At 36.0% G+C, this 19,248-nt stretch overlaps 1 protein-coding gene across 1 annotated transcript in view; it reads left to right on the top strand.

Annotated features, from left to right (window-relative positions):
- The window catches only part of NLK (nemo like kinase), a 143,581-nt gene that overhangs the window by 74,805 nt on the left and 49,528 nt on the right, over window positions 1-19,248 (top strand). Inside the window, exons 2-3 of the mRNA XM_019731400.2 lie at window positions 5,492-5,621; window positions 15,205-15,260. Coding sequence (XP_019586959.1) covers window positions 5,492-5,621; window positions 15,205-15,260 — 186 coding nt within the window. The remainder of the gene's footprint in view (window positions 1-5,491; window positions 5,622-15,204; window positions 15,261-19,248) is intronic.

The following is a 19,248-nucleotide window of genomic DNA, read 5'->3' as shown; positions in this document are numbered from 1 at the left end:
TTCTAGAAAATATAAACATTTTATTTATAACCGTAATTCCAAACCATATTCAAATTTCCCCTTTTATTTCAAAACTAACTTTTTAGTGGTATATTGGTTGGTATGTTCAGACAGTTTGCTTTTAACTAACAGCATATTGGGACTTACATTTTATGTTAAGTAAATTAATAATTTAATCTGATTACCTTCATGAGCATTCAAATTATACTAACAGTATTTGCTTCCTAAATATTTTAATAAATATTAGCTTAGCCACTAAAATACTGAATGATAAAGCATTCCCTGTGGCAATTAAACATTTTTTTTCTGATGATGTGAACTTTGTTTCTAAATTCATTACAATTTTTGACATCTGCAAAACCATGTTGTTATAAACCTACGATGTGAATAAAACTGTTCTTTTCTTTCATTTGTTATCGTCTATATTTGTAAATCTAATGTGCAACAAAAATTGCCATTCTTCATTTTAAAAACTTTATATTCCTCAGTGTTTCTCTTACTGAACACATATCTTTCAGGAAATCATCAGTGGGATTAAAAGCAAGCACATTTTTGTGTCACGTTGTTTTAGTTTTGGTTACCCTTTGTAACCTCTTCTTGCTCCAAGTGTTAAAATGCAAGGAGGCGTGGTTGTGAATTATTTTTCTTTGTGGCTTTTTAAAGAAACCTTTCCTTCACTGCAACTGCTTCTCCTATCCATACAATATTCATAGGTGTGTTTCTAGGACAGGGCTATGGCTAGTGGGCCATGAAGGCTAGGCTGTGTCATGTTCACCCTCTAACATGAGAAAATCCCCACTGAAAAGATAGTGTGGCAGCTTTCCTGCAGGCGGGTCAGACTCCTCACAGAGATATTTGATGTTGACTGAGGAGGAAGAGTCTCCATGACTTCCCAGCATCTGCAGTAAGGGTGGAACTAATAAACACATGATCTAAAGAACAATAGAATATTCCCAAGACAACAACAATTAGCATAAAGTGATTTCCACCTTTATTTTAACTTAACCAGTGATTACTGGTGAGGTGTTGAGGAGGTCTTAAAAGTTAGATCTTACTCACTAGTAATAAGTATTTGAAAATAAATATGGCAGGCTGATACTGGATGGCTTCACTGCTCCTTATTCATCCTCCCTTGTCAGCACCCTTGGGTGTCTCACTACAGATCACAATGGCCCACCTGCTGGGATCATTGCTATTTATACTTATTTAAACACAAAGGATGTTTAAGTTTATATTTAACTCTGTTAAAGGTAGACGTTTTGCTGCTTCTGATCATTAGTTTTAGGATATGAGACAAAAATGAACTATTTCACTGCTCCAGCTATTGTATAAGGCCTTTTTTCCTTGTAATATCAGATTCACAAATTTAGGGATCATTTTATAAGTATCTTGAAAACAAGAAAAGAATCTCTGATGTAGAGAGCTAACTCAGCTATTATCAAATCTGGATAGACATTGAAAAAAATCTGGAAACTCTGTTTGGTTGGAACAAATTAAATATGAAAGATGAGAATCCTTTTTATGTGTTTTTGGTGGAAGCAGGCAAGCCTAGAAGGTTTGTTCTTCTAAACAGTATGCAGCTCTGTAAATTATGTCAGAGTGCACACAAACTATAGCCTGTTAAAATCCTGGTTAGAAAGACCAGAAAGACATAAAAATAAATTGCTTAATCCAAGGACTAAGGTACAAATAAGATACATTTTCTAGACTTATTTGTTGGCAGAAATTTTACCTCAGAGTTTGCTGTTGTTTTCTCAAGCAGACTTAATCTAAATACAAGTAAAAATAACTTCTAAGGAAATGAATTTCAAAATGAATGTGAAAGCAATAATCTAAATATTTAGAGCCCAGTTAGGAGGTTCTGTTTTTGAGATGTGTACTGTATTGGTACAGTTGCTGTAGTAATTGTACATAAAGCAAACAACAGGATTGCTGATTACAAGTTTATATGAATAGAATTAGAAGAACCCGATTTTCTTAATCCAAGTTGAAGCATTCTCATTATAAGTTATTTGCCTTCAGTAGTTAAAAACATTATCAGAAACATGAACTTTAAAACTATTACAATGTGGGGGAAAGATTCTTAACATAATATGAAAGAGGCGCATATGATTTGGAGATTCTTGCTGACTAGTTACACTAACTTAAAGATGTTATAACGTAGCATTCTAGTGCCTACAAAAGTATCCTCATAAACTCCACTCTTATTTCATTCCAACCCTTCTGTGAGTCAGTAATTTAAGCAGATATGTGGCAACGGTCACAGTTTCCTGGGATTAAGAACACTCTACAACAAAATGACTACACCAGATCTAAAAAGCTTCCTGTTTTGGTATTGTACTGTTTTGATTGACTTTGTCTCTCTAAAGAATGGCTTGTGGGCTCTTCTAGCTGTTTAAAAAAACAGTTGAGCTTGTATTCTAAGTGCAGAGAAGGATTGATGCGCTCAGGGCAGATGTGAGAAAGAAAGGATTCTTTCTCACAATCCTTAAAACTTTATTTTGAATATATTGTTTACAGAATCAAACATTAATTTAAAACTTAGGAAGTAAGTACCGTTAGTATAACTTGAATCTCATGAAGGTAATTAGATGAAATGCCAGATGCACTGTTTTATTTATGGCATCCAGTACTTAGTAGAGAAAGTAACTGACCAGGAAGTGAATTATAAGTAGAAGGATGGCTCCTTTTTTCTGAAATGAGGAAAGTTGCCCTAAATGTTATTTGTTATCTCTGCAGCTGGAGCTTCATTATCAAGTGCAGTTGGAATAACCAGGGTATGACAGCAGGAGAGAAACTAAGCACAGCAAGTCTTTCAAGAACAAAGAAAAGAAAAGAATTCCTGTGTAACAGGCTTCCCATGCTTATCTGTGTTCTGTACTCCTGTTTGTGCTGAACTAAAGCATCTGTTACCTCAAGTTAAGAGAGAACAAACTCAACATGGCGTGAAATTACTGCGCAGCCATTCACATTCATTAGCACTATATTGTTACCAGCCACAGGCATGACTGACTTTTGCATGAATAATAAAATGCTGTTTGTGAATTTTTACCTTAAAAAAACATTTCTAGACACAGCACCAACCTTGAGCCAGGTGCGGGCTTATCTTAGCGCAGCTTTCCCTCACCACAGTAGGGTCAAGACCAGTCAGAAGTCAAGCTGGGAAGGAATAGTTCTGTATGAAGCCGTTAGAAAGGGCACTGTGTTAAGTCAATTTACTCATTTTGTAAAACTAATATTTATTGTACAGGTATAAAAATTACTAAAGTACCATTTGGCAGTCATCGTAGTAATAATTGATTCAGGTGAAAAAAAAAATCATCAGTGGATGCCAAGGGTAGCAAGTCAGAGTTTGATAAGGAAAAGAATATTCGCATAGTTACAAAGGGGAAAAATATAGGAACTTTGCAGTTGAAAAACCTGACAGACACCTCATCCAATTGATCAAAATTAGCAATAGTAATGAAAATTGACATTGTGTGCCTCCTAAATTGATGCACTGAGAAGATATCACTTCTGTGTTATTCCTGTTAAAAGTGCAAAATCATGAGAAAACACCAGACAAACCCAAATTAAGGAACAGTCTACAAAGTAATTGGCTTATACTCTTCAAAAATGCCAGTGTCATGAAAGACAAAGAAATGCCAAATAACTGCCCTAGATTAATGAAGACTCAAGAGATATTGACAACAAAATGCAATGTGTGATCCCAAATTTTCCTTCCTTGCTTTTTCATTGACATTTTTCTCTTCTAGTCTCTAGCTACAGAAGTAGTGTATTTAAACAGAAAAAAAACACACGTATTTAATAATCTGAATTAAATACTATATTCAGTTTCCTTCCTATTTTACTTTTCCAGTTTATATGGATTTTAAGTAATGTGGTTTTGGGTTGCTATTTTTTAAACAACAGTCAAGAATGTTAGGTCTCTTAGCCTAGTTGAATTACATTTCAAGCTGTTAAAGAGTTTAAAATAATTATTATTTATCAAATTTCCAATCAATTGAAGAAAGAAGAGTCCTCATGCTGTTTAAAAATACTAGAATGCACCATTTAAGAGTTTCATGAGCGTTTAGGAAAGGAAGTGGTGATCACTAAGATGAATTTATAAAGAAGGCATAAAGAAGTTTGGTATGGTTTTTAGACAGGTAGATAACAGGAATGCTTTATTTCAGGAAGGCATTTTGATGAATGTCTGATTTCCTTGTGAGCAAGATGAAGAAATAAAATGGAGTGATTGTAGTTAATTAAATAAATAAATAATTCGGCAACCATATCGAAGATTAATGATTGGATGCCAGTCTCATAGATGGTTTCTAGTGTTACATCTGTTGCAGAGATCTGTTCTCAGTTCTGTTCTAAACTTTAATTAAAAACTTGGATAAAGGCATTGATGACCTACAGATCAGATTTTAAATGACACAGATCTGGGGAGGGATAACCAAAGCATTGGATGACTGAAACAGGAACTGAAAGATAATGGTAGCTGGGAATGATAAGTGGGAATCTAGCAACATAAATCTGAGAGGAATAAATTATACGATGACAACCATTCATAGGTGATGGGTGGGAGGAAAAAAGCTTTCTGTTAATTTATGGAAAATCAATTTGCCAAGTGGCCAGTTGGCCAATATTTACCAAATTTATTGATTTTTTTTTTAAACTTTGATTTAATGTGTATCAATTGGGTCCAGTCAGAAAAATGGAAACCGCACTCGTATTTCAAACATAGGGAAGGAAATACAGGGAATTGGATATACAGGTGTTAGATGGCTAACAGAGAAATAAGAGGGACACTGAGCTCTTAAAGAGGTAATAATTGCAGGAGGCAGCTACCACACCAAGAGCTGAGAAACAAAAGGAAAGAGGTGATCGTAACCTAGAAGCTGTTGCGGGAAGCTGACAGTCTTCTCAGGACGGGACACTGTTCAGCTTGTGGTGGTACTGAAATCCTTATTACTAAAAGCTGTTCATTTATGTAAGAAACCAAAATATTCAAATCGTGTCCTCTATGTTGAACCGAACGTGATAACATCTGAGTGAACATCTCGTCCATCTTGAATTTGGCTTTGAAAATCCAGCGTAAAACTAATTTGACCTCAATCACATTAATGTTCTTTACTGCCCCTTTCCACAACTCCATGTGCCATTTTCAAAATGGCTTTGCCACTAATAGCCCTTCCACCTCAGATGTATTGCCAGGTACCCTCTCAGAAAGACTTAGTGTTTATAGACATTTAGACAGGAATTTTTTAAAAAAAGAAAAAAGCGTAACAGATGTGTTGTGTAGGCTAAACAATTCCCTTTGATTATAGGTACAGGTGTGTACTTTTTAAAATCTTTCTCACTGATACCCTTAAGCATTAAGTGGATTTAATATTGCGTTTTTAAGATAAAGGTATTTGTCATGCTCTGAAACATTAAAGAACAAGGTTTGGAATTGATTTCTCTTGTCTTTTTTTTCCTCTCCCCCTGAATATGGCTTCTTTAGGTCAGTAACAGATCCAAGAGATGGAAAGAGAGTAGCACTCAAAAAGATGCCCAACGTCTTCCAGAATCTGGTCTCTTGCAAAAGGGTCTTCCGGGAATTGAAGATGTTGTGTTTTTTCAAACATGATAATGTAAGTGAAACTGGTGTTTGGGATAAACTATTTTCTAAGCATGCTTAATTGTATGAGTCAAGAGCAAAAAAAAAAAAGAAAAAGTTAAAAAGGGAACATGCAAGTCATTAATGCATTTGGAAACCTGCAACGAATTAGATCCTTTTTGTGAACAGTGAGCAAATTTAAGTGAATTCTAAGATTTATTAATAGATAAATATTAATTGATGCAAAGCAAAGGTTAATATTTACCAGGTTGGTACAAAAGTAATCATGGTTTAAAAGGCCAAAATAATTGCAAAAACTGCAATTACTTTGGCACCAACCTAATAGCTGAGGAACAATACTAATATTCAACATAAAAATAGAGTGTAATATGTAGTCTGGGTGATTTAAGTGAAAATAACTGGCCTCTGATTTTAAGTGTTTTATTTTTATCCTTTAATGTTTCTATCAGAGACTGAGTTATAGATGTGGGGAAACATTCTCTTCTTAAAAAATAAAATAGTTCTTAAAGTAACATAGGTTAGCTTTTTTATGGCTGTGTTTAGAGTTTGTCAGGATTCATGGGTGAATAGAATCATCGTGGTTTGAGAGATAGCTTCACCATAATTAATACTGATTGAAAAGTTTGATACATGTAGAATTTACCTGGGGGATGATAGCTTTGGGCTCTTAAAGAGTTTTCAGTTTCATGTGGAAAGAAAAACTGTCTCACATTCTGCATTTGGTACTCAACCTAAGGTATTTTAAAATTGCTGAAGTAAAAACTTTATCAGAAAAATAATAATTTCTTGTGAGTCTCATTGCCTATTTGTACAGTAACTTTTAGAACTTTGGCCCAAGTGTGGTTCTCTCTTTAAGAGAGAAATTTGTGTAAGTTTAAAGTATTTAGTAAAACTAGAAATATCAAACTTTGGTTTATTTGAAGCTCTTTTGTTTGACATATTTCATTTTAATGACTACCCCTCTTGAAATCTATTTTCCTTAAACTTTTTTTAAAAAGTTATTGCTATCTTTCAGCCAGTCAGAATTATCTAGCAATATGTTTGTTTCACTAACTCTCCAAATACCACTCAAATTGCTATTTTAGGACTGGTTCCTCAGATTATGGAAGTGATTTAGAATGATGTCTAGTGCTTGCTTAGTTACTTATTTCTCGAATTTGCATGAGTACCACCCTGCCATCAAAGAGTACAAACCTTGTGTACATTGGTAGAGACTCAAGTAAAGGTATCCACAGTGAAGAAATGTTTTGAAGGTGGCCTCAGAAGTGTGCTTACTAGAGGCTTCAAATGGTTTATTATATTCAGACCTATCTTGGCTTTTTTTATAAAGGAGGGATGGTATGTATAATAGACTGCTATCTATATATATTGGTGTCTTTTCTCGTAACTCATTCCTACAGAGTAACTAATTAAGTCACAAAGACAGTGTCAGAGTGAGTAGTGTAAGAAAAGAAACAAACTGAATTCTTGAAAATCACACCTTATTAAAACATAACAGGGGCGGCCAGTTAGCTCAGTTGGTTAGAGTGCGGTGCACTTAACAACAAGGTTGCCAGTTCGATCCCCACATGGGCCACTGTGAGCTGCTCCCTCCACAACTAGATTGAAACAACTACTTGACTTGGAGCGGATGGGTCCTGGAAAAACATACTTAAAATAAATAAAAGTTTAAAGAAAAAACAAAACGTACCGACCACTGTTTGGAGCTCCTAAGCTCTATCATAAGAGTGGTAGTGACTTCTGTGGAACTATTCAAAAGTGAGGCAGATAGTTGGAGATGAAGAGGGCGCAGCACCACTGTTTTATACGTAATGAATTTATGCTGTGCTCTGAGATCTATCTCCAAAAGCATCTCAGGGCCAGCATACCTGGTATGTGTGGAATGCCAGTCTAAGAGGCAACTGGTATTTGATGTAGTTAAGGGAACAAATGTTTATTAATTGTGTCCTGTGTATAGAATGCAGTGCTACTAGGTCATGTGGAGGGTACAAAAATGTTTTAAAACATGGTCCTTTTTTGAGGGGAGTAGACTAGGTGTTTAACACTTGTTACTATGTGTCAGGGAGTATGCTAGATACCTTATATATATTACTTCATCTAATCCTTAAAAGTCTTGTCAGATAGGGCTTTTTATCCCAGAGGAGTCAACCAAAGCTTAATGTTAAAACTTGCCCAAGGTCAAGGTGGCACAAGTTTGGAGTCTAAATCCATCTTGCTTCAGAGCCCATATTCATTAATTGTGTAAACTTTTATTGTACACATCCTTTATCCCCAAACTACATTAGCTTCTAGGGGTTTCTGCCCTCCAGGAGTTTAGTAATGTGGTAAATACTATAACAGTGCTATGGGAGGACTGCCTGCATGGTTAAACATTTAATACTGGACAGTGTGTTCTCTGCGTAGCAAAAAGCCGGGAAACCAAACCTGGAATTGTATTAGAATCACCAGGTGACCCTTCAGAATGTTGATTCATGGGTCTCATCCCAGAGGTACTAAATTGGGGTCTCTGGAGTTGAGCCCAGGGAGCGATATTTTTTTAAAGTTTCTCAGGTGAATGCTAGCAGATGAGCACCATAATATGAAGGAAAAGAGAGAAATTGTTGTGGACTTAGTAACTCAAAGTTGCTTCAAAAACGGAGAAAGGAAACCTTAAGATGAGTCTTTTGCGATTAAGATTTGATTGAATAGAAGAAGAAAGGAATGTCATGATGAAAATGACATCTGGAAAAATTAACCTGGCAATGCGTTGTAGGAAGGTTGGATTTTAATTTGGATGGTTTTTATATGTCAGAGAATAGCTACAAAGCCCTGGGAGGCTTTGGATTTTCTTTTGAGCAGAACCTACAAAGTCACCCTATCAATTCGTTGATTTGAGGCAATCTGACACACACACACACACACAATTTTTCCCCTTAAAGAACAGGTTGTTTATCATCTTAAAGGATAGTTTCACTCTGATGCGGTAAATAGAAATAGAAATGGGTTGAACTTTCTAAAGATTGATGTTGTTTAGGCTTATCACTAATGTCTACTCAGAATCTGAGCTATTATAAAATCTGGCAAAATATTCTTTACTTCACCCACCTATGCACATGTGTATGCGTGTATACACACATAATTGTCATGTTATTAACACGGAACGGGGATGATTCCGTTTTGTCTCAATCTTGTACTCTGAGAATCTGATGACAGCTATGAACCCTCTTGGAAAAATGCTCATACACACAATTTTTATGTCATTTTAGGCTTTCACTAGTCCTCTAAAGCCCATTCAGGGCCCCCTTAGGCCTGTTGATTCCTGCTAAGAGTCTCTAATACAAGTCTTGGGCTTTTTCTTGTCCTTGGGCAATAGCACTAAGCACACAATAGGCAGTCTTTGAAGAGTGAGTGAGTAAAGGAATGAAAGTGGTAATAGAAAAAGAGAAATCTCAGGGTCTGGAATGATACATAAACTCAGTGATCTCTCTCTCTCTCTCTCTCTCTCTCTCTCTCTCTCTCTCTCTCTCTCTCTCTCGGAGTTACTTTTTCCCAATCTTTTATTTCTGGATTACTCTAGAGAGGAGTAGAGGAGGCAAAGAGGATCATTCGTTTTCCTTTGTATAGTCTGACCTAACTCAGACAAGGCCTCTTTGGGTTCCTACGTAAGTAAGGTAAATAATCATACCAATCGGGGACCATAGGAGCCTTCTCTAAATGCACATGTGCTGTTTAGCTGTAGACATTATTAATGCTGATGCTTCTGCCACTGAGGAGTGTGGAAAGAACTAGGGTGCTGTAGGTTAGTCTACTTTTGAGTGGATTTGTTTCTGTTTGCTCTGTGCCTAAAATGTGTGGTACTGGGCAGATTCTTGATGCATTTAAAATAACACAGTCTCTTTTGGAAAACTCATTGTTGTTAATCAGCATGTTCTCCTCAAGTCAAACTGTATATTCAGTGTAATCTCATCCAGAATCCCAGTAGGATTGTGTGTGTGTGTGGAAATTGACAAATATTCTAAAATTTATGGAAGTGGAAAAGACCTAAAATTCTCAAGACAGTCTTGAAGAAGTTGAACAAAGTTGGGGATTCACACTTCAGGTATTGAGACATATGACGAAACAGTAATCGAGGCAGCACAACAGATGAATGGAACAGAATAAGGCATCTATAAACTGACATACACATATACAGAGGGTGTGAAAGTGTTAACATTTTTGGTACCCCCGGTATATGTTCACCTGATTTACAAGAGAGGCACCTCTACTGCAATCCAGTAGAGAATGGATGGCCATTTCAATAAACAGGAATCAATTAGCTATCCATGTGAAAAACCTCTACTCACAACATACACATAAATTAATTCAAAATGGATCATAAACTTAAATGTGAAAGGTAAGATAATAAATCTCCTAGAATAAGACATGGGAAAATATTTTTATGACTTTGAGATAAGCAAAGATTTATTAGCTGGACAAGGAAAACATTGTCCATTTAAAAAAAAGATTCTTAAACTGGACACCATTACCAATAAGAATTAATTCTCATCAAAAGTTAAGAGAATGAAAAGACAGATCTCAGTATAAATCCAACATAAAAACTTGTTTCCGGAATATATAATGGGATAGAAAAAAAATTTTTAAATAAATATATAGCGTCTGAGGAAGACCATTAGAAATAAATATTTTACTTGACGTTTTTCAAACTGTAAATTCTGTATCTAAAGATACATCTTATAAAGAGCTTCTACAAATTGAGAGTTTCTGCCCATCAGTGAAAGACTTAAGAATTTCACAAAGGAGGATAATCAAATGGCTAATAGGCATATGACAAAGGGCTCCAAGTCTTTAGTAATCAGAGAAATATAAATTAAAACTACAGTGAGAAATTACTACATACCCACCAAAATACCTAAATTAAAAAGCCAGTGTTGGCAAGGATCTGAATCAACTGAAATGCTTATCATTGCTGGTGAGAGTGTAAATTTGTAAAACCATTTAGGAAAACCGGTGATTTCCCCTAAACTTAAATATACACCTACCCAGTGGCCCAGTAATGTACTCCTTGTTATACTCAAGACAGATTATTTATGTATCCACCAAAAGACCTGTGCGTGAGTGTTCATAGCGGTTTTATTCATAATACCTAGAAATTGGAAACAACCCAAATGTTTGCCAACAGTACCTTGGATCAGTACATTGTGTTGCGTTCCATTCATATAATGGAATACTACATGTCAATTAAAGGGATGACCCACTGATCCACATATCAGCACGGATGTGTGGTTAATATGTATGTTCTCCCCAAGTTGAACTGTATATTCAATGTAATCCCAACCATGAATCTCAGGTATAAAGATTCAAATGAAAGAAGCCATACACAAAAGACTCCACTCTTTATAATTCAGTTTATGTAAAGCTCAAAGAAAGGCAAAGCAAATCTATGGTGCTAGAAATGAGAATAGTGGTAACCTCTGGGCAGGGATGGGTTTTCACTCGAAATGGGCAAAGGAGCCTTCTGGGATGTTGAAATGTAAAATCTAGATCAAAGATTTTAAGCATGGAGTAAAAATTCATCATATTACATCATTTGACACTGTGTGTGTGTAAAAATTAATTGACTTATACTCTTAGGAATTGTGTACTTTACTATGTTACAACTCTATTTTAAAAATAATAGTAAAAACATAGTCTCTACCTTAAAGAATTTAAAATCTGTCGGAGGGGGCGAGAGAATGGGGAGGCAGTAGCTCCTTTTTGCTAAACATGGGATTTAACTCAATTCTATGAATAGTTAAAATTTTAGTCTTTATGTTAAGATTGAGATTCACATCAATTGTTTTATTAATAAATAGCTGACTAAAAAAAACTAAGGCATTTACTCATCACGTAACCAATTTATAGTGACTCTTCTAACATCACAGAGGTGAAAATGCTAAAAAGCTACCATAATGAGCATTTGTTTAATTTGTAAAAGATTTGAGAAATGTGCTGAAACACTATTTCATAATGACCATAATTTAAGAATGTAGCTTTAGTTCATTTTTTAATTAGACAAGTTTTCTTATTTTTTTATTATATTTTAGATCCTTTGAAGAATTGGTGGTATTTTGGGATATTTTGACTCTTTACATACAAGTCAAAGTCTTTACAAGCATCCTCCTGTATGTACATTATAAGGGTAATCTCAAGCATTTTATTCCCACAAATAATAGTGGGGTTATAGAGGGACTCAGGCTATTTAAATAGGGAGTCAGACATGACGTTTGGAGTTTGAAACTCTGCTACTATTCTTTCTCACGTACTCACTTCTCACTTCTGAGACTTCTGGATCATTTCTCCTGGTCTTAGCACTGTTTCTGCCACCAGGAAACACTGTGGAATGCCATCTTCTGATAACATTTTGAGGTAGAAAAAAACAGGAGTAAAAAAAAAAACAACAGGCGTTTAAAAAATTCCAGTCAGAGTTGCATCTTTAAAGCTAACAATCACAGCTAAATGCTTTAGTGCAAATGTGTAACCCTATTTTGTATGGCTTTTCTACAAAAAGCCTCATCAAATTTGGAGTAAGAAAGCCTCATTCTTCTCTATCAAGGTTTAAATGTGTGGTTGTCACTTTCCTCTAGATAACCTCTAATTATAGCAGATAGATTTGAAGTGTAAAATAGCTTTGTCTAATGGACGCTGTCACTCATTGCATTCTGTTTTCCTGCAAGACAGGATGTATGTTGTTCAGATACCGATTTTAGAGTCTGAAAGATGTCAAGTAAAACACTAATTTCTAACTGCCTTTCTCAGACATCAACTGTTCATGTTAAAAATTGTTCTATCACACAATGAGAAATGAATTTATATGAATTTGTGACACTAACTAATTATAGGTTTTTTAAAATATAGAAATGAAATATTTTATCTTTCATATGATAAAAATTATTCTTTGAAGAAACTGAAAAATCAGTTATTTTTCATTTATACCAACAGTCTTAAGTAAAAACATTTTAATTCAGAAAGGAAAGATAGACATTCTTTATAAAACATCTATCCTATTTCAAAACCTGTATGTTTAACTGGTTTTAAAGTGAGTGAAGGCTTTTTTATTACAGGAGGTTTTAGTTTAATTTAAAATTTTAAAGTGACACATGCTTGGCCGAGGAAAGAATAACCTTTAAAATGAACATGGTTTCTTTGACACGTAAATTGCAAGGGCAAAAGAAAAAGGGATAGAGGAGAAATCTGTAGGTTAAAACTTGAAAGACATAAATCAGCCATACTATGTAAATTTTGTTTAGCTCCTGATTAGACTAACAAACTTTTTTTTTTTTTAAAGGAAATTTGAGCACTGGATATTTGATGGTATTAAACATTAAATTTTTATGTTTGATAATTATATTATTTTAAAGTTTTTATCTTTTAGAGATGCTTACTGATATATGGCTGAAATAAATCTAGTATTTGCCTCAAACTTATATAGGGAGAATGGAGGATATAGATGAAACAAGAATGGCTATGTATAGATAACTAGTAAGGCCAGGTATTGATTACATGAGTATTCTTTATACTATTCTGCCCACTTTTTTTTTTTTTTTTTTTTTTTTTTTTTGGGGGGAAGGGGAACAGGACTTTATTGGGGAACAATGGTCAAATTGTTGTCCTTTCAGTCTTAGTTGTGGAGGGTTCTGTTCAGCTTCAAGTTGTTGTTCTTTCAGTCTTAGTTGTGGAGGGCGCAGCTCAGCTCCAGGTACAGTTGCCGTTGCTAGTTGCAGGGGGCACAGCCCACCATCCCTTGCGGGAGTCGAACCGGCAACCTTGTGGTTGAGAGGACAGGCTCCAACCAACTGAGCCATCCAGGAGCTCAGCGGCAGCTCAGCTCAAGGTGCCGTGTTCAATCTTAGTTGCAGGGGGCAGAGCCCACCATCCCTTGCGGGACTCGAGGAATTGAACTGGCAACCTTGTGGTTGAGAGCCCACTGGCCCATGTGGGAATCGAACCGGCAGCCTTCGGAGTTAGGAGCACGGAGCTCTAACCGCCTGAGCCACCAGGCCGGCCCTCTGCCCACTTTTATATGTTTGAAATTCTCCATAATAAAAAAACAATTTTTTTCTTAATAAACTAGGCTAAAGATCAGAAAATTTGAACTTGTACCTCCATATAACTTATTTCCTGTTCAATAACTTCTTCCATATCCTTTGAGCCGCATTTCTCATTAGCAAAATCTGTTCAGATTCTTAAGTGTGACATCATAAATGAAACTTAAAAGAGTAGCTAGCCAGCTGGTAGGGAAAGTGGGCCTATTTGTTACATTTCAGTGGCAGAAGCCACATTGGTAGTATGCCGCTTTTATAAGGACTTGAATTTCAGATGCCTTGAAGTCTTTTTTTTCCCACCCTAGTGACTTCTTTTTTTGTACTTAGAATAAAATTCAAAATGCTTAACATAATTTAAAGAAATTTTGTGTGATAGATCCCGTCTTTCTCTTCTATTTTATCCCAGTCTGTTTTCTTCCCACCCACTATGTTCCATAAGCACTGGCATTTGTTTCTAGAATCTTCCTGGTTCTTTCTTGCCTTAGTGACTTTACATTGCCTACTCATTGCCTGACCAGCTCTGGTTCAGCCTTCCACTTAGAGTAGTGTTACTTCAGGGAAGCTTTTTCTCCCCATTCCTCTTTACTTTTTCCGTTCATTTTAATAAATGTCATAATTACATATTTGTGTAACTATTTGTTTAATGCCTTCCTCTTCCCTAGTCACAAAAGCAGGGATATCAGTTTTGTTCAGTATAACCCAAAAGCCTGCCACAGTACCTGCCAGGCGGAGTGCACTTAGTAAACATTTTTTGAACAGAGGATTAAAGGACTGAATTGTAGCTATGGCTCTTCGTGATTTTAGAGCAACACCAGTTGTTAAAAATAGGACATTTCCGCATGCCCGGATACCTCAGTTGGTTAGAGCGCTAGCTCTGAGCAACAGGGTTGCCGGTTCGATTCCCACATGGGCCAATGAACTGCGCCCTCCTCAACTAGAGTGAAAACAACCTGCCGCTGAGCTCCCGGGTGGCCAGATGGCTCAGTTGGTTGGAACACGTGCTCTCAACAAGGCTGCCAGTTTGACTCCTGCATGGGATGGTGGGCTGCGCCCCCCACAACTAGATTGAAAAACAGCAACTGGACTTGAAGCTGAGCTGCACCCTCTGCAACTAAGATTGAAAGTCAACAACTTGACTTGGAGCTGATGGGTCCTGGGAAAAAACACACTGTTCCCCCAATAAAAAAAGTCCTGGAAATACACACTGTTCCCCAATAAAAAGTCCTGTTTAAAAAGAAAAAAAAAAAAGGACATTTCTTTTCAACATTCTCCTATGCAGGGGTTCTGGTAGCATGTAGTATAACCCAATTGCCTCTCTCATTTGGTGTAGGTAGAATTATCTTATAGATAGTAAGTTACAAACCCTCTTAATGTTTAGGACTATGTTTCTTGACTGGTAAATTTAGTTAATCTCAGTGGGCAATTGTAATTAAACCTTAAATCATTACAGTGTTAATAGTATTTATGTACATTTATGTCATAGGTTGTTTCCTTTTTAGTTCTCTAAATTTGACTTTATTTTTTTCCTTTTCTCAGGTACTCTCTGCCCTTGACATACTCCAACCTCCACACATTGACTATTTTGAAGAAATGTATCCTAACCAGGGAATGTGAAAGAAGGGGACAATTTTTTATTAATGTGTTCTTCTAGCACCTTTTGGGGTTCATGACTTGAAGTATATTAAATCTCATCCTTGCAGAAGTGGTTGAGTACCTGGAATCAGGTAATTTTGAAATCTCAAGTATCTGTCAGAGCTTAGTATTATCAATATATCCTGAGTGGTGATAACACAAAACAAGACCTCTGAGCAAGTGTTTTGTTTAATCTCCACGCAGCCTTATGAGATAGGTTGTTATCATCCCCATCTGGCACATGAAACCAATGAGGCAGCTATGTTGTAATAGAACTTAATAAAGTGCTCTTGTCCCTATACAACAACAGTCAAGAGGATAATTCTGCCCTTTTTTCTACCACTTGGGGTAAGATGAAAATGAAAGAGATAATGGAAGTTAAATGTCCCAGGTTCCTTGGAATCGGGGTGGTGATGGTGATGGTAATAGCTATTACTTACATAAGTTTTTATCAGATACGAGGCACAGTTCTAAGTTCTTTACACATAGAAATTTATGTAATCCCTGTAACAGCCATCTGGGGGAAAGTATTGTGCTTATTCCCACTTAACAGAAGGGGAAATTGAGGCACAAAAGAGAAAAAAAACTTGACCAAGCTCACAGAGCTGGTAAATGTCGGGATTGAGGTTCAATTCTAGGCAGTCAGATTCTATAGTCTTGATTTCAACCTCTATGTATGATTTTCTCAGGATAGAGGCTTTAACATTTTCCTGTTACTACAGTTAATGTGTAAAAATAGTATGTTAGGTAAACTAATGCCTGGTAATAACTCCTGGAACTGTGCGTGAAAAATATTAGGACATAAGTTAGCCCAGCTGACATTCTTGATAAAGCATCACTGTTTGCCATTCTACAGTTAACTTGGTGAAGCTTTAAGTGACAGGGAATCCTAAACACTGAATTCAATGAGCTCATGATAGTGCAGTTTATTCATTCAAGGCTTTTTATTGACACTAGGCCTGTGACTCAGAATGGAAACCAATATAATAGCAAGATACTTTTTCAGATTCAGCAGTGAGATCAACAAAAATCTTATTCTTACACAGGTGGTAGGTAATTCCATATTAGAAAATTATCTTTGATAATTTCTGTAATAACTGGGACAATTAAAAACTTCCCAAAGGGAAAGAGAACAGCTAAGCTGACTAGGGATTTGGGAAACTTGTAAGGCGATTGAGTTGTCACTGATCGGCATTGCTGGGATATTTTGATCTGATAAACCAAAAGCTCTTGAATGTTATAACCCTTGGTGATATTTTAACCCACTGGTCCTTTGTGGAATTAATCCCTTTGTAAAGAGTTAACTCAGTGGCCTTAGGGTGCTCCAACCCCACATGTTTCAAAGAAAGGACTGGCTCTTGACTGACTCCTGGCTGATAAGAGTGTCTTTGTATATCGGAGATCTTGGGCCAGGCCAGATGGTTCTGACACACCCGTTTTTTAAAAGTGCAAACTTAACCTAAGAATAGAAAAATTGAGCAAGTTCTTTTCTCCTCAACTGTTGGTCAGTAGTAGCAACTGAGGAGAAAGCAGTAATGATTCCTTTTATCTGGTGGTAAGCGAATCCACCTACTAGGAGGCATTCTTAGGATTGTGTAATACTATTTCTGCCTCTTGGGAAATAAAGTTGCTAACCAAACCTTGAAATTAGAAGAGATCCTCTTTATTGAATAAGAATTTTACTGTTTTACAGGCTGTGTCTTGGGTCCCCAAGATAACCCTCAAGTTCAGTGACTCGCTGAAAGGGCTCACAGGACCATGGAAAGGTGTTCTACCACGGTTACAGTTTGTTAACAGCAAAAGGATATAGTTAAAATCAGCAAAGGAAAAAAGTGCGTGAGGCAGAGACCAGGAGAAACCAGGCGCAAAGTTCAGTTGTCCGCTTCCAGTGGAATTGCACAAATAGTGCTTAATTCTGCCAACAAAAATGTATGACAGCACAGGCAAGTGTCAACCAGGGAAGCTCACCTGAGCCTTGGAGTCCAGGGTTTTTATTGGAAGTCAGTTAGGTAGGCATAGCGCGCCTGAGGGACTGACCTTAGCTGCGCAGTCTCCAGCCCTCCAACTTTCACCCCATCCAAAGGTTAAACTAATGCAGGTGGATCAAGGCCCCAAGCGAACAAAAACAGGTGTGCACCTTAAATCCCATTGTTAACATAAACTGTCTGGTATGGCCAACGCCCTGGGTATACTGAGATACTCTTATGAGGTAGAATATTGCAAGGACACAAAGGTTATTTCCCAGGAACTGGTCAGGGGCCAGTCCTAAAGACTTTTGGAATGTGTAGGTTTTGCTGAGTTAACCCTTTATCGCACATAAGCCTTCTGTGGGGATAGAATGTTTTCCTATGAGATGATTGGTGAATATGGGTATATTTAATAAATGCCAAATATATTTAGATTCTCTTCCACTGGACACTTAGCTAATTCATTATATCCATTTTCTGTCTTCCAATTCAAGCATGAATTTCTTATATCAGGTATTCGTTTTGTGTACTTATGTTTGTCATTCCTTTAAAAACCCAAATGTGCTTCTATAAGCTAGGAGTTCTCAATCACTTATTGACCATAATTTAATTGAGTCTGGGAGATCCTTGATTCGTTATTATTTCAAATACTTAACAGAGCAGAGGTAAAGCTAGCATCGTTATGATTAAAAACCATGAGTGGCATAGGTGGTAGAGTAGCTATTGGTAGCTGATTTCAGCCCATTTTATTAGTTAGCAGAATGCTTCTATGAAATGCCTCTCCCCAACATTGTTTTGAATGTTTAAATAAAAGACTTTGCCATAAAATATTTTTGGAATGCTCTGGTATACCATTTATTTAAATGTATTACTTCTTTATTTTTTTACCTTCAGGTTAAAAAATAGACATTTGTTGCTTTCACAGAAATTAGCTGGCTACAGAAGGAAAAATCTTTCAAACCTAAACCTCAGTGTTCTTGTTTTCTGTGCATAATTTTTAGCTATATGTAGAATGATGAACAGAAAAAAAATATTTTTCAGTGGTGCCATTTGGAAAACACCGAATCGTTTTAACATAAAAAGGAATTAAACCTATAGCTGCCACAGGATTATAAAGACTTTTTAGGAAGGAATGATTTAGCTTGGAGTATAGGATACTAAAAATTTGTGTTTTTAAATGGAAATGTAAGAAATGCCTCAACTATATCTATGCCTTACTTTTGCTGATTCTTTTCATGTCCTAAATAGGAAGTTTTCTGCATCCTGTGCTTTTTAATATACAAATAAATTTGTTGTAGACAAAGCAAAAAAAAATTTTTTCCCTTTATTTTCATCTGAAAAGTAAGACAATAGGTAAAGTCCAAAAATTTTGAAGATTTAATAGGATCTCAAGTTACTATTTGGTTTCAATTTAATATGTTATCTACCTGTGTCAGTAGCTCCCTCTGTAGTGTCTCAGAAATATGGCATAGACACTATATGTGGTTTTAGATGGTGGCTTTTTAAATTGGAGGATTGCTTTGTCTTTACAGATTTTAGAATGGGTAGCATTTTGAGATATAAATATATAATCATGGAATTGTGCTTTGAAGAAACTGTTTTTGAGGTCTGTTTGAGGCTCTTGTTTTAGGTAAATTCTAAGTATGCTGCTATTCATCTAATGGATGTTCTAATACTTAGTTAATGAAAGGAGTCAGTTCACAGAGTCAAAATTTTGAATTTGTCATATTGTTTCAGTTCCAAAGGGTTCAGTTCCTTCCATTATACATACCACATCATTACACTTTTTTCTAAGATTAGAATTTAGGAATGTTGTATTGCACATATAACTTTTAGTAGGCAAACATTTTAAACCAAATGTTTTTAAAACTAATTAATAGTTAATATTTTAGAAAATCTGAGGTCAGGGGACATTTTGATGTAATCAAGTGTACAGTAAATATCAGCATATAGTATCATGCAGTTAATGATAAGTCTTTCC

The sequence above is a fragment of the Rhinolophus sinicus genome, linkage group LG15 (assembly GCF_036562045.2).
Source record: "Rhinolophus sinicus isolate RSC01 linkage group LG15, ASM3656204v1, whole genome shotgun sequence".
In the NCBI taxonomy this organism is placed as follows: Eukaryota; Metazoa; Chordata; class Mammalia; order Chiroptera; family Rhinolophidae; genus Rhinolophus; species Rhinolophus sinicus.
Note: the sequence above shows the minus strand (reverse complement) of the source record. Positions and strands in the feature narration are given on the sequence as shown.